Genomic DNA, 13,653 nt, shown 5'->3' with positions numbered 1-13,653 from the left:
TACCTGTATTTGAACCTTGGTTCTATCATATTCTATGTGTCTTATCTTGGGCAAGTTACTTAAGCTCTCAGTGTGTCTTTCTCTAAAATCTGTAAAGAATAGTATCTATCTCAGTTACTGCAATAATTATTACATGTAAAGAACTAAAAATAATGCCTAACATATAAGTAAATATTCAAGAAATAATTATCATTATTAAAATTCTGCCTCCAGCACATAGATTCTCTAACAGTTTGTGAACATCTGTTTCACTGCATTAATCATTACTAATCGAAAGGCAAAAAAAGTATCTCATCTTAATTTAAATTTCCTTGGAAACTACAGAGGATGGACATGAGAGCTGAGATCTTTAGAACAGGTGGAAATATACATACATACAGCATTTGGAACAAAATTTTACATCATACATTTATCTGGTAGAGTCCATTAAAAAAATACACAGGTGCCCCACCCCCAAATGAGAGCAGCACTCTAATCTCTAACATTCTATCGTTGTCTTGATGGTGGTATAACTAACTGTATACGTATTGTTATTCAATCTATCCTCTGTAGTATGCTCCTTTCCGATTAGGCATTTCATCTTGTTCTCTGTATAATTCCTTGTCTTAGATTCAATAAATTCTACCTTTTCTCTAGTACACTAGGTTTTCTGTTTCTACTCTGAAATACCAGTTCAGTCTCAACACTGCTAAAAGTTTTATATCACCTAATCAACATACTCAGACAGATGAAGTGACTGACCCAAGTCCACTCAACTATTAGTGGCTCAAGCCTATAATCCTAGCTTCTAAGGAGGCAGAAATCAGGAGGATCTCAGTTTGAAGCCAGTCCCTGGCAACTAATTCAGAGACCCTATCTTGAAAAACCCATCACAGAGTGGCTCAAGCAGTAATGGCACCTGCCTAGCAAGCATGAAGCCCTGAGTTCAAACCCTACTGCTGTCAAAAAAAAAAGTGGAAGAAGCAGATGTAGACTTTCATTCCAGGATGGTTTGATTTAAATGGTCATGACTCCCCCACACTATATTACACTGTCTCTACTGAACTAATAGTACTTAACGCTTCACATTAATGATCCAAAGCATACAAGTGTTAAACTGGAGTGAAGAGGTTTAGAAAATAATGTAATTGTACCTATTTCCTGATGTGAAAACACCATTTCACCTTTGTTCCTTTCATTTGATATAATGACATTACTTTCATATTTTTTAATTTATTACTCACGGTACTCGCCTGGCTGTAGGAAAGGTCTCAAAATTCTCTTCAGATGTCTTTTCCTTCAAATAAGCATTAAGCTTCTGGGCAAGGGCATTTATTGTCAACCTGAAAGAAAATGCAAGAAGTATGTCAAAGTTCAGCACTTACTGAATATTTTTCAACCTCTGAGATGTGCCCATTTAATAGAAGCCAAACAATTTAGAATACTCAGCATAGTTTTTAACATCTAAACCTTACAAGACTAAGATGGGAGATGAGAATCTGCTGCCTTTGAAAACTACATATCATATGACAAAGTTATAATACTGAATAGTCACTTTTGCTGAAAAGTGAAAATGATCAAAAGACCTAGAAAGTAGTCTTACAAATTTTCAGGACATATAGAATCACGGAGAAGGTGAACAAGACCATAACAGAGAACCAAACTGCAGAACTAGGACAGAGTCACATACTAAGTTGATAGGGAGTTACTTAATTGTCAAATGACAAGAGGTAAATAATTCAGGATCAAGTTGAAAGGTCAGAGAATCAAATACTATACCCTATCTATTATAAATCAATCAAATATTAACTTTATATGTCTATACAGTTCCTCTGCATTCAAATGCTGATCATAGCAGTAACAGCAATAATGGGGTGGGGGAAGTTCCTTTCAACATTTTAGTATACGACTATTATTGGAGGCTATATATGAATTCTTGCTTGGTCAATTTTAATTTATAATTCCTATTTAATTCCACAGACCATGATTACAACCTAATATAGAGCTATACACTCCTGGAATATTACAAATTTAGAATTTATAACATTTAAAAATTTCTTCACCCTGTAGATCATTCCTCAAAGGCTTTAGACGTTTTCTTAAAATTAACTCTTCTGGGACAGGATTGGTGGCACACATCTATAATCCCATCTACTCAGAGGCAGAGATCAGGAGGATTGTGGTTTGAGGCCAGACCTAGTAAAAAGTTAGGGAGACCTCCCCATATCAATAGAACAAGTCAGGTGTGGTGGTACACTCCTATAATCCCTGCAATTGAAGGCATAGGTAGGATTATGGTCCCAGGTCAGCCCAGGAAAAAATGAGAGACCCTATCCAAAATATAACTAAACCAAAAGGAACGGGGGTGTGTATCAAGTGGTAGAGCATCTGCCTAGCAAGTGTGTGACTCTGAGTCAAACTCTAGTACTACTCCCACAAAAGTAACTCTTCCTTACCTCTACCTTACTCATATTATATTAGATTCTCACCACAAACACGAGATTATAATAACCATATATTAACTCTGCTATCAACTGTTATTTTTCTTTAACCTACCAATGCTCCTATCTCTTTGTTAATATCCTTCCCTCAAGCTATAGGCATAGAACTATGCCTTGTTTCCTTTTTAAAATCTACTTTAGAAAGAAAATTAGATAGGCTTCTGGGAAGATGGCAGAGTAAGAACCAAATGAAATCTGTTTCCTCACCTAGACAAGAACTGCATTGGCAGAATCGGCCTGAGAGAAGTATTTTGGAACTCTCAGATGGTAAACTGTGGTTCTTAGCAAAGTAAACAACTACTACCCATTTCCCACCCATAGCGTAGTGGCAGGCACCCTGCCCTGTAAGAAGAACCTCATAAGGTAGGCAAAAAGGATGCTATCTTTCAAATACAGGGGATCTGTGTTCTCATCACTGATTACTATTTCTGATCATAAAGTACATACAAAAAGGCCAAGTGGCCATTTTTATTGCAATTTCTCCATTATTACAAGCCTCTCCTCCTCCAGCTAAAGTGATGGCCAAGGAATTCAAAGAAATGGCACTTTTTTTCTCCCTTCATTTTTCTCTTTTTTCAGTCTGTTTTAGGAGCCAGACTAAAAGCTAAGACATTCAAAAGCAGTCACATATATGAGGAAAATTTAAAAGTCATTGTGAATTCCCAGGGAAAGGTTCAGAATAGAAGAACTTAAGCTTACACTTCAGCCTGATCCTTGGCACAGAAATAGTTTACAATAATTAAAAAAACAGCAAACCTTGGGAAAGGAGGAGAATCTGATTTCCAGAGTTACTATGTTATTATATTCAAATATCCAGCTTTCAGTGAAAAAAATCTAAATGCATACAAGGAAATAGGAAAGTATGGCCCTTTCAAAAGAAAAATAAAACCAACAGAAACTGTCCCTGAAAAAGATCTGATGGACCTACCAAAGATATTAAAACAACTGTCTTAAAGATGCTCAAAAAACTAAAGGAAGACAAGACAAAAGCCAAGAAAATAGTATTTGAACAAAATGGAAACTGTAATACAGAGACCTAAAAAGGAACCAAAAGAAAGTCTGGACCTGGAAAGTACAATAACGGAAACAAACAATTCACTAGAGAGATTCAAAGGAAGATTTGAGTAGACAGAAGGAATAATCAATGAATCTGAAATAAGAAATTATTGAGACTGAAGAAAAGTGACAAGAGCTTAAGGATCCTGTAAGACATCATTAATGGCCTAACATAGGCATTGTGGAGGTACAGAAGGTGAAGAGAAAAAAGAGATACTATGCATAATCCCCATGATAAGCTACAAAGAAAATAGCTAGAGAATACACAGAAAAGAAAAGCAGAAAGGAATTTAAATGTTTCACTACAAAAATCGGTTGAACAAAAAGACAATAATATAGGAAATGATGGACAGAAAAACTATAAAACAAATAGCAAAATGACAGAATTCTCTCATTACCAATGTTTAAGTTTAAACTGATTAAACCCAGATTCACAAAGATATTTTATAATAAAGAATGTAGCAGATTTTGGTACCTAGAAATGGGTGCTAATTGTGACTATCAAAAATTGTGGGATGTTTATGACTAAAAATTGGCAGAGGCTGGTAGAATTTTGAGGATTACAGAAAAAGTCTAAATTGTACTGAACATACTATTAACAGAAATATGGACGTTACAATAGCTACATCATGGAATCAGCCTAGGTGCCCATCAACGGATAAATGAATAAAGAAAATGTGGTATGTATACATAATGGAGTTTTATTCGGCCACTAAGAAGAATGAAGTTATGTTGTTTGCTGGAAAATGGATGGAACTAGAGATCATCATGTTAGGCAAAATAAGTCAGTCCCATGAATACAAGTATCACATTTTTTCATTTGTGGAAGTTAGGGGGGGAAAAAAAACAATGTCACGAAAACAGAGGTGGTACTACTAGGGAGATGATAGGGAATGGAAAGAGGGGAAAGAGAGGGAGTAATAGAGGGGTGAATATGATCAAAGTACATTGTATTTCATGTATGGAAATGTCATAATGAAACCCCTTACTATGTCCAACTACTATAAGCCAATTAAAAAAGACATGATGGACATGATATTGGAAAACAAGAGAAGCTGATCCTTGTTAAATAATGGTAGAAAGCTTAGCAAGAATGATCTGCAGTTATACAGAAACCACAACTTGCAACTGATGAAACTGAATACTTAGCTAAGGTGATCTCAAGACAAAGTGTTGAAGGTGTGGCCTGGTGTCCTCCAGCCATATATGTAAAATCCAAGAGGAAAAAGATAAATTAAAGGAACCAGAATTTGATGATCTGGAAAAATTCTCAGCCCATCCAAACTGCAAAAGATGTTATTAAAATTATAGAGATTTCACTCTTAGGAAAGTGTGCTTCTAGTGAAAAAGCTGAGAGTGAAGGTGGACCACCTTTAATAATATCCAAATGAGATCAAAATTTCAAAATATTCAGTTACATGAAAGGCTCTGTGAAAAGAATAAGCAAGTGACTCACAGATCTCCACAACCATCTCAGTTGATGCCAAGAATAGAAACAGGATTGTCTAGGAAAGACCTGTCAAGAGCCTCTTGTTATATTCATGACATTCATGGAAGAATACCCACAAAGTTCTTAAGAATGGCGCAAGCACAAAAATTTCCAGCTTGGACTGAAAGGACGGAAAGAGTATATAACGAAAGAAGTCTACTGAATCTTCAAAACTCTATATATAGTCAGGAAAGGGACTGATGAAACTATTCAGATGCAAGCACATGCTACCCTTCTTGAACAAAGATGATTTTTGGAGGGTAAACAGTAAGCCCAGAGGGCAGAGCCTTAAGATTAGAGAGCAGAGTTGCAAATGCCAATTATTCTTAAACCTTTTAAATTTAATGGAATTTGACTAGCTGGTACCTGTGAATCCTTTTTCCCCCTACTTGATCCAGAAAAATGTGTATGTATGTATATATGGATGTATGTATGTGTGTGTGTGTGTAAGTGGTGTCTTGTTTCTGTCCCACTACTTATTTTAGGTGAGAAATTCAGCTGGATAGATGAATGAAGGGAGGGAGGAAGGGAGGAAGGAAGAAAGGAAGGGATACATCCATAGATAGAGGAGAATTTTACCACAAGATACATCATATTCAGGGTATCATTCATATGTGATTTAGATAATTATATTTGGGACTTTTGAGTTGATGACATTTAGCTGAGATTTTAGACTCTGAGTTAATGCTATCGTAGGTTGAGACTTTGGGGAATATTGGGACAGGGTAAACACATTTTGCATGTGAGAAGTGAATCTTTTAGGGTGCCACAGGGCAGATGGTGGTAATAAAATAATGGTCCTCCGAGATGTCTATGTCTTAATCCCTGAAACCTCTGAGTATGTTAGGTTACACAGCAAGGGGGAAATTAAGACTGAAAATGGAATTAAGGTTACTCATCAATTGACCTTAAAATAGAAAGATCTTCCTAAGTTATCCAATGTAATCACAGGGGTCTTTAAAAGTTGAAGAGAGGGATGCAAGAGTCAGAATTAGAGAATTAAAAAATGGGATGACAGAGGACTCAGCACATCATTACTGACTTTGATGTCAGAGAAGAAGGCCTTGCGCCAAGGAATTCAGGCAGCCTCCAGAAGTTGGAAAAGGCAAGGAAATGGATTCTCCTCTAGAGTCCCCAGAAAACAATGCAGCCTGCCAACACCTTGATTTTAGCCCAACAAGATCCGTTTCAGACTTCTAACCTACAGAATTCTAAGTAAGTTAGTGTTGTTTTAAGCCATAATTCTGTGGTAATTTGTTACAACAAATAGAAATTACTTTCTACTGTTTATAGACAGAGTATCACTGTATTTACCTCAAAATTTAAAAATATCTCATGGCTCCCCTATGAGTTCATTGTGGGTAGGTTGGCACATGTTTCAGGAAAGGTGGTTCTACAACAGGGGTCAGGAAACTACAGCCTAGGAGGCAAATCTCACTCACTGCCTGTTTTGTGAACAAAATTATATTGGACTTACTTGTTTTCATATTTTACCAGACTCGAATAGCTGTGAAAGAGACCCTATGGCTCATGAAGTCCAAAATATTTACCTTCTGGTCCTTCTCAGAAAATATTTGCCAATCATTGCTCTAGGATCTGGCCCTACACTACCCATCTTACTTGATTTCCCTTCACTCCAGTTACATCCTTTTATTTCCATATCCCGTATCATTACCATTCTGAGATCCTGTCACTACCTTAACTCATGCAACATCTTGGAACTCCCTTCCTTCTCCCTTCTAAATTGAGTATTCTTTATGTCACATCTTAAGGCATACTTTCTATCCCCAAACCTTCCCTATCTATTCTATGAAGGCATTTTTCCCTATACCATACCAGATTTTGATTGATCAATCAGCCATTATATGGCTCTCTAGTTTGCTTAATACATGTGACAATCTATTACCATAAACATAAGATCCTTAAAGCAAGTATGTCTTGAATTTCTCCAGAAAGTTCCACAAAGCTTAGCCATTGTTATGTACCAGCAGATAATATTGCATTGATTACATTATTCTTAAGGTAAAGTTCACTCTGAACATATTTTAAGTTTGAACCCTGATAATTGCAGTTAAAATCTGATACCTACAACTGTTAAAAATGATATTACAATTTATTTGTAGATAATCCAATAGTATGACGGTGGGTATCTCTTTTATCACTTATAGTTTTACTATCTATAATACTCATAAAATGAGTTTGTGACAGCAGATAATTTTCTCTAATCTTTTTCTCAAATTTCTGGGTTTTCTTGGGATGCGTGTGTGGGGGCGGGGGTGAGATAGGTCTTGCTATGTACCCAGGCTGAGCTGGAACTCACTATGTAGCTGACGCTGGCCTCAAACTCATGATCCTCTTGCCTCAGTCTCCCAAATGGAATTACAGGTGTACCCCAACACACTCTGCTTCAAATTCCTGTGCTTTTAGCTAAACATCTTTTCATTTTATATAAAATAAATTGAGCATAAAAAAGCAATAGGGTTGGGGGTATAGCTCAGAGATAGAATGCATGTTTAGTGTACATAAGACCCTGGGTTCAATCCCCAGCATCAAAGAAAAAAAGACAATGATGCCAGAATTGGACATGAATTATACAAATTTATTGTCTTCAAAAAACTGTATGAAGAATAGTATACTAGTTTTGTTTTTAATAAAATATGTAATATAAATTAAACTACTTAAGCCAGAAATCACATACGCTTAACTAAATAAATCTACTGTTTACAGAATATCTATTTGGATCCTCTGCAATGACTTCAATGTAGTTTCATCATATCCAAACTACACATCAAAAACTAAGGGGTTTCTGGGAGCCGGTGGCTCATGCCTGTAATCCTAACTACTCAGGAGGTAGAGATCAGGAGGATTATAGTTTGAAGGCAGCCATGGCAAATAGTTCATGAGACCCTATCTTGAAAATACTTAACACAAAAAGGGCTGGTGGAATGGCACAAGGTGCAGGCCCTGATTTCAAGCCCTAGTACCGCAAAAAAAAAAAAAAAAAAAAAAAACTAAGGGGTTAATGTATCCAAATTTTAAAAATACAGAGATTTGGGACTACTCCTTTCATTCAAGCAAAACAGAATGACTTGGCCTCTGAGACTTTTGTTAAATCAATGTCATTTCCATACTTTCGCTCTTAAGTCCTGGTCAAGGATCTCCATTATGGGTCACACTAGCACTTAAAAGACCAATTTACTTAAACTGAGGACACATAGTTGCCATGTGTGACTGACCAAAACCCAGTTATGCTGAAATTAATTTGGACTTGCCATTTAAATAGATGTTTCCTTATCAAACACTAAACCTAAAGTTCTTATGATTCTAGATAGGTTAAGGCCCATCATTTAACTTTATTATAGTTTGGAGCATAAAAACTAGATTTGGGAAATCACATTTCTCTCATTCTAAAAAACTTGCTGCTGATACCTCAACGAAAAATATCATACCAGGGTTGGTGGTATATAATGTCTACAATTCTAGCACTAAGGAGGTTTAGGCAGGAGACTCTCGAGTTCAAGGCCAGCCTTGGCTACATAGTGAGACCCAGTCTCAAAAAAAAGAAAGAAAGAAAGAAAAAAAGGAAATGATACCAAATGTCTTTCTTTTCTTTTTTCATATTCCAAGAACACCTCTTTTCTTTTTGTGCTCTTAAATATATTTCCCTCTGCTTAGAATGTCCTTCTCCTATTTGTACACCTAGAAAACTTACTTTTCTTTCAAGTTTAAGTTCTGATTTGTGAAGCCTTCCTTGATTTGTAGGCATAAAGGTTCTTCCTCACTTTGTAGATAAGTTCCAGTAAAGCAATTATTTTATAGGTATTAAGTTTCTTGTTTGTATATATCTTTTCACACTTGTTCATGGGCATCAAGGACTCTTTATCTTTCACCCTCAAGTCCCTCATACTTAACACCTAGGAGGTATCAAACCTATGTCCTTGTGCATGCTAGCTAGGTAAGCACCCTGACAATGACCTATTCCCCCAACTCAAAACCTGTTCTAACCTGGCTTTAACAACTCCTTTCTTCATCTCCTAAAATATCCCTATTGATTCAGCATTAATGTCAAGTTCCTTTCTGATTCTTACCTATTTGTCTCTCCTAGTAAATCTATATGCTTCTATGAAAGCACATGTCTTTCTTGCTGTTCCAACATTTTCTTCTGAAACTATTCACTGGCTTCAAGAATATTTTTCAGAACAAACTTCAAAATTTTCCCCCACAATGTGCTCAGTAATTCATATCCATTTGCTTCTTTAAACTAACATGAACAACAATGTTCTTCACTTTACCAGAAATATTTTGCCAAATGATTCCTGTGATGTTTCTATAATTTCTAAACATAACATCTGTCTCAACTGGACTCCATATATAAGTTTCAGTAAACTTTAATTTAAAAATCAAATCATTTTATCTCCAATCTTGGAAAAAAGATTTGAAATAATTCTTAATTAACTTCTCATCTAGCTGGCTTTTAGTGATGATTTTAGAGGTTTCAGAGAACAGAATCGTATCTGAAGAAATTGTGGTGACTGACTCACCGGTACTCCTTGGTGTACTCAAAGTCTTGTTTGTTGTAGGCAGGTTTTAGGAAATTGCACTCAATGACTCCAATTACTCCCACACCTTCTCCACAAGTTGGCTTAGAAGAAAAACATTAATTTCAACACTTACATTACTATTAACTGCCCAGAGGCATTTCCTTTTGATTCCAAACAATAATACAAAGATTACATGATGTTCAGGGGTAAGGAAAGGCCATTGAGATCTAGAAAAACACTTAGAATGTACTTCAATAGCCTGCAGGTGTTACATGGAACTGGAAACTTGGACAAATTCTAGAGCAGAAATTTTCAAACAATGATTCATAGACCCCTAAAATTCTTCAGGGATTAACAGCCATCTCTAATGCACTCACACAACCAATACTTTCATCTGATTTATATTCTAGGATTGCCCTAAGATTTCATTTGAATAAAGAATTATGCTGCTAAAAAAACAAGATTAAACACCACAGTTCTAAGAAACTGAAACTTCACCTAAAACATTTTTACACCCTATCTATTAAAATAAGCATTCTCTCCACATACAAAGGCCACTAAACAAGTACCAAATAGTCAGAATTGCAGTAATTAATTATAAGTTGATGCAAGAGGTTCGGGGATTTAAAATCTTAATTTTTTTAGTGGAAGGAACTGAGTCAAGGCATAATTAGACTGGAACAAACATGAGTTGTTTAAAGATAATATAACAACAAAAAACAAGAGAGAATGAAAGTTCGCTATCCTGGGCCTTATATAATTGTCCTACTAATATAAAGCAGTGTACCATTCATTGTGTTTTAGCAATCTAAGAATAGGAATGGAAGAGATACTTGTAGAAATTACTACTTTAAACTATCATTAAAACATTAAAGATGATAGCAGCATTTATATAGTTTGGTTTATGAAATATTTCACACACTTTATTCCATTTAAATCTCTTAACCATGCCAGACACCAGTGGCTCATGCCAGTAATCCTAGCTTCTCGGGAGGTAGAGATCAGGAGAGGATAATGTTTCAAATCCAGCCTGGGCAAATAGTTCGTGAGACCCTATCTCAAAAAAAAATATCACAAAACAGGGCTGGTGGAATGGCTCAAGGTGTAGACCCTCACTTCAAACCCCAGTACCAAAAAAACCCAAAACAAAACAAAAAACCCAATACTCTCAACCCTGTAAACTGTGAGGTAGAAAAAGAAAGATTATTATTTGTTTTCATTTTATGGGTAGAGAAATTAAGCCTCAAAGAAGTTAAATGATTCATACAAGGACATAGCTTATAAATACAAAATCAGGACCTAAATTTTGATCTTCAATGATCAGACTTTACAGACCTTCCAATATGCCTTATCTTCCCAAGCTAATGGAAAAAGCAACCTTACACACTACTAAGCTCATACACATGGTGATGTTTCTGGTATTCTAACTCTGCCTCTTATTAACAGCTACATAGAAAATGCATTCAGTAAAGTTCCTGGGTTGATTAACATCCATGATCCATGAAGAATGAGAAGTAGCAAGAGTTTTTCCATACAAGACAGGTCACTGGTAACAGAATTTAACAACCATCATGAGATGGAAGTGAAAACTATTAATGAATCTAACCACTTTTCCAATTTTAAATTCTCCTCAGTCCTCTATGACAAAGCATCATTAACTACTCACCTTTATCTGGCATCCCACCTTCTCAAAGGACTTTATTAGCCGGTTGTTATGGTACATCATCACTCCAAACTGGTTACTATTTTTACAAGAGAATCCAAAAGTGATTCTCACCTGCTTATTCTGAGAAGAAAATCATTAAGGAAACAAACACCAGAGGCTTCAGCAAACAAAATTTTATAGCAAAAAAACAAATATAACTGGATATAAATTGGCACAACCTTTCTAGAGGGCATTTAGAAATATGTAGCAATAGTTGAAAATACTATTAACCTTTGTCCAAGTAATTCTCTTCTTAGAAAAGGAACCAGTGTAAAGATCAGTTAGAGATGAATCAACTTGGGTTGTAAAACATTTGTACATGAAAGCAATGCTAGGAATCTCTCTGTATAGCTGTCCTTATCTCAACTAGCAAAAACTCTTTGTCTTCCTTATTATGCTTATGTCTTCTCTTCAACAAAATTAGAGATAAGGGAATAACAGGTTCTGCCTGGAAGCAAGGGGGAAGAGGGGGAGAGGGAGGAAGAAGAGGATGAGGGGGGGCAGGGAGAAATTACCTAAACAATGTACGAACATGTGGTTAAATGAATAATAAAAAATTAAAAAAAAAAAGAAATGTGTTCCACAGAAACAGGGAAGCCCAAAAGGTTTATGACTTACAGAGATTTTTTTTCTATTAGTTATTGCAGAAAAATAATTTAAATGTTTCACAAGGGGATTATTAGATGAATGTTGGTAAATCTACATGGTCTATTATGCAGCTCCTAAAATTTTGACCTTGAAAAATATTTGAGAACATTAGAAAATGTTCAAGCATTATTCAAAAACTATATACATGCATGAAAAATACTGTAAGAAAATATACCAAAATGCCACCAGTTTTTAAACAATAAATAATCACAAAACAAACCCCAGTGCCTCCAAAAAATACTGTTTCAATAATCACAAAATATTTCTTAACACTTTCAAGCTGCTCAATTTGCTTCTAGGGCTCACAGGTTCTGGGAAGAATTTTAAATGGTACAATAGAAGTCTACATATTTATAGGCAACATAGTAAGTTCTACTAACCATACAAAACACAATGTTAGCAAAAACAGTAAGAACAAAATCACTGTGAAAGTTAAAAGATAATGAATAGTCCTATAATATATTTCAGTGGAAGAAGTTAACAAGCTTGAATTGATGAAATTATGACAATTATTATAAGTAAAACATGAAATGATTAGGGGTTTTTTTGGTTGTACTAGGGTTTGAACTCAGGGCTTTGTGCTTGCTAGTCAGACGCTCTACTGCTTTAACTATGCCTCCAGCCCTTTTTGAAGTGTGTATTTTTTATATAGGGTCTTCCTTTTTTCCTGGGCTGGCCTGGACCATGATCCTCTACACTTCCTGCTGTGGCTGGGATGACAGGTGCATACTACCATGCCCAGCTTTTTCTGTTGAGATGGGGTCTTGAGAACATTTTTGCCCAGGCTGGCCTAGAACTACTATTCTCAGCCTCCTGAGTAGCCAGGATTACAAGTGTGAGTCACCCTGCTCAAATAATAATGTGTTTTTGATGACTCCTACTTAATTTAAAACCAAGATAAGAGAATGAAAAACATATAAAAGGGAGAAAGAGAAACTGGTATTTTCATTAAAACAAATAGTAAGGAATCTTCATATCCAAATGAATTGAATGAAAGTTTATTTTTGTTACTTATTAAAAAATGATCTCTGGGCTAGAGGTATGACTCAAGTGGTAGAGTGCCTGCCTGGCAAGTGCAAGGCCCATAGTTCAACACCCAGTACTGCCAAAAAAATAAACAGAATGGGACACAGACAGAATAAAAGGGGGAAAATGAAGAAAGCCCACCAGCACAGGCATTTTCTCTCTCTGCTTCCTGGATATTAGCTGCTCTGCTTCCCCATGCTCTTCCTGCCGTGATGGACTGAGACCACTGAAACTCTGAGCCAAAATAAACCTTTCCTCCCTTAAACTATTTCTCTTAGGTATCTGTCATGGTGGCAAAAATTAACATACCCCTCTTTAAATGATAACCTACATGCATCAAAATCATATGATGAGTGCATCAGATCTGATACAAAGACGCAATACAAGTGGGTACCTAACTCAGAACATACAATGGTTGGGGCTTCAGGAAGTCAAAGCAAACTTCACATAGGACCTTATTACAAAGCAAAAATGAAGTAAGACAAAACAAACCAAAATCCTCACAGCATAAAATTAACATTTTGAAGATACTAATTGTCAAATATTTTCTTTATTGTATACTTGCAAAATTCTAAATTATGGGATGGGAGAACACTGACAGGAGTAAACCCAAATTAGTGTGAAGAAAAAGAACAAAGGGGAGAGAAGAGGTCTTGATAACTGTGGAGTAAGTAAGTCAGCATCAATGATCTTGTCCTTTAGTGATCT

General features: G+C 35.8%; 1 protein-coding gene across 5 annotated transcripts in view; it reads right to left on the bottom strand.

The window, feature by feature from the left end:
* Window positions 1-13,653, bottom strand: part of Morc4 (MORC family CW-type zinc finger 4) — an 88,608-nt gene that overhangs the window by 57,220 nt on the left and 17,735 nt on the right. For all 5 annotated transcript variants that reach the window (XM_074064438.1, XM_074064435.1, XM_074064437.1 and 2 more), the window contains 3 exons: window positions 11,233-11,352; window positions 9,567-9,667; window positions 1,224-1,322 (listed from right to left, as the gene is read on the bottom strand). In XM_074064438.1, the coding sequence (XP_073920539.1) occupies window positions 1,224-1,322; window positions 9,567-9,667; window positions 11,233-11,352 (320 nt within the window). The remainder of the gene's footprint in view (window positions 1-1,223; window positions 1,323-9,566; window positions 9,668-11,232; window positions 11,353-13,653) is intronic.

This window comes from Castor canadensis, chromosome X, assembly GCF_047511655.1.
Source record: "Castor canadensis chromosome X, mCasCan1.hap1v2, whole genome shotgun sequence".
NCBI lineage: Eukaryota > Metazoa > Chordata > Mammalia > Rodentia > Castoridae > Castor > Castor canadensis.
This window is presented reverse-complemented; position numbering and strand designations above follow the sequence as displayed.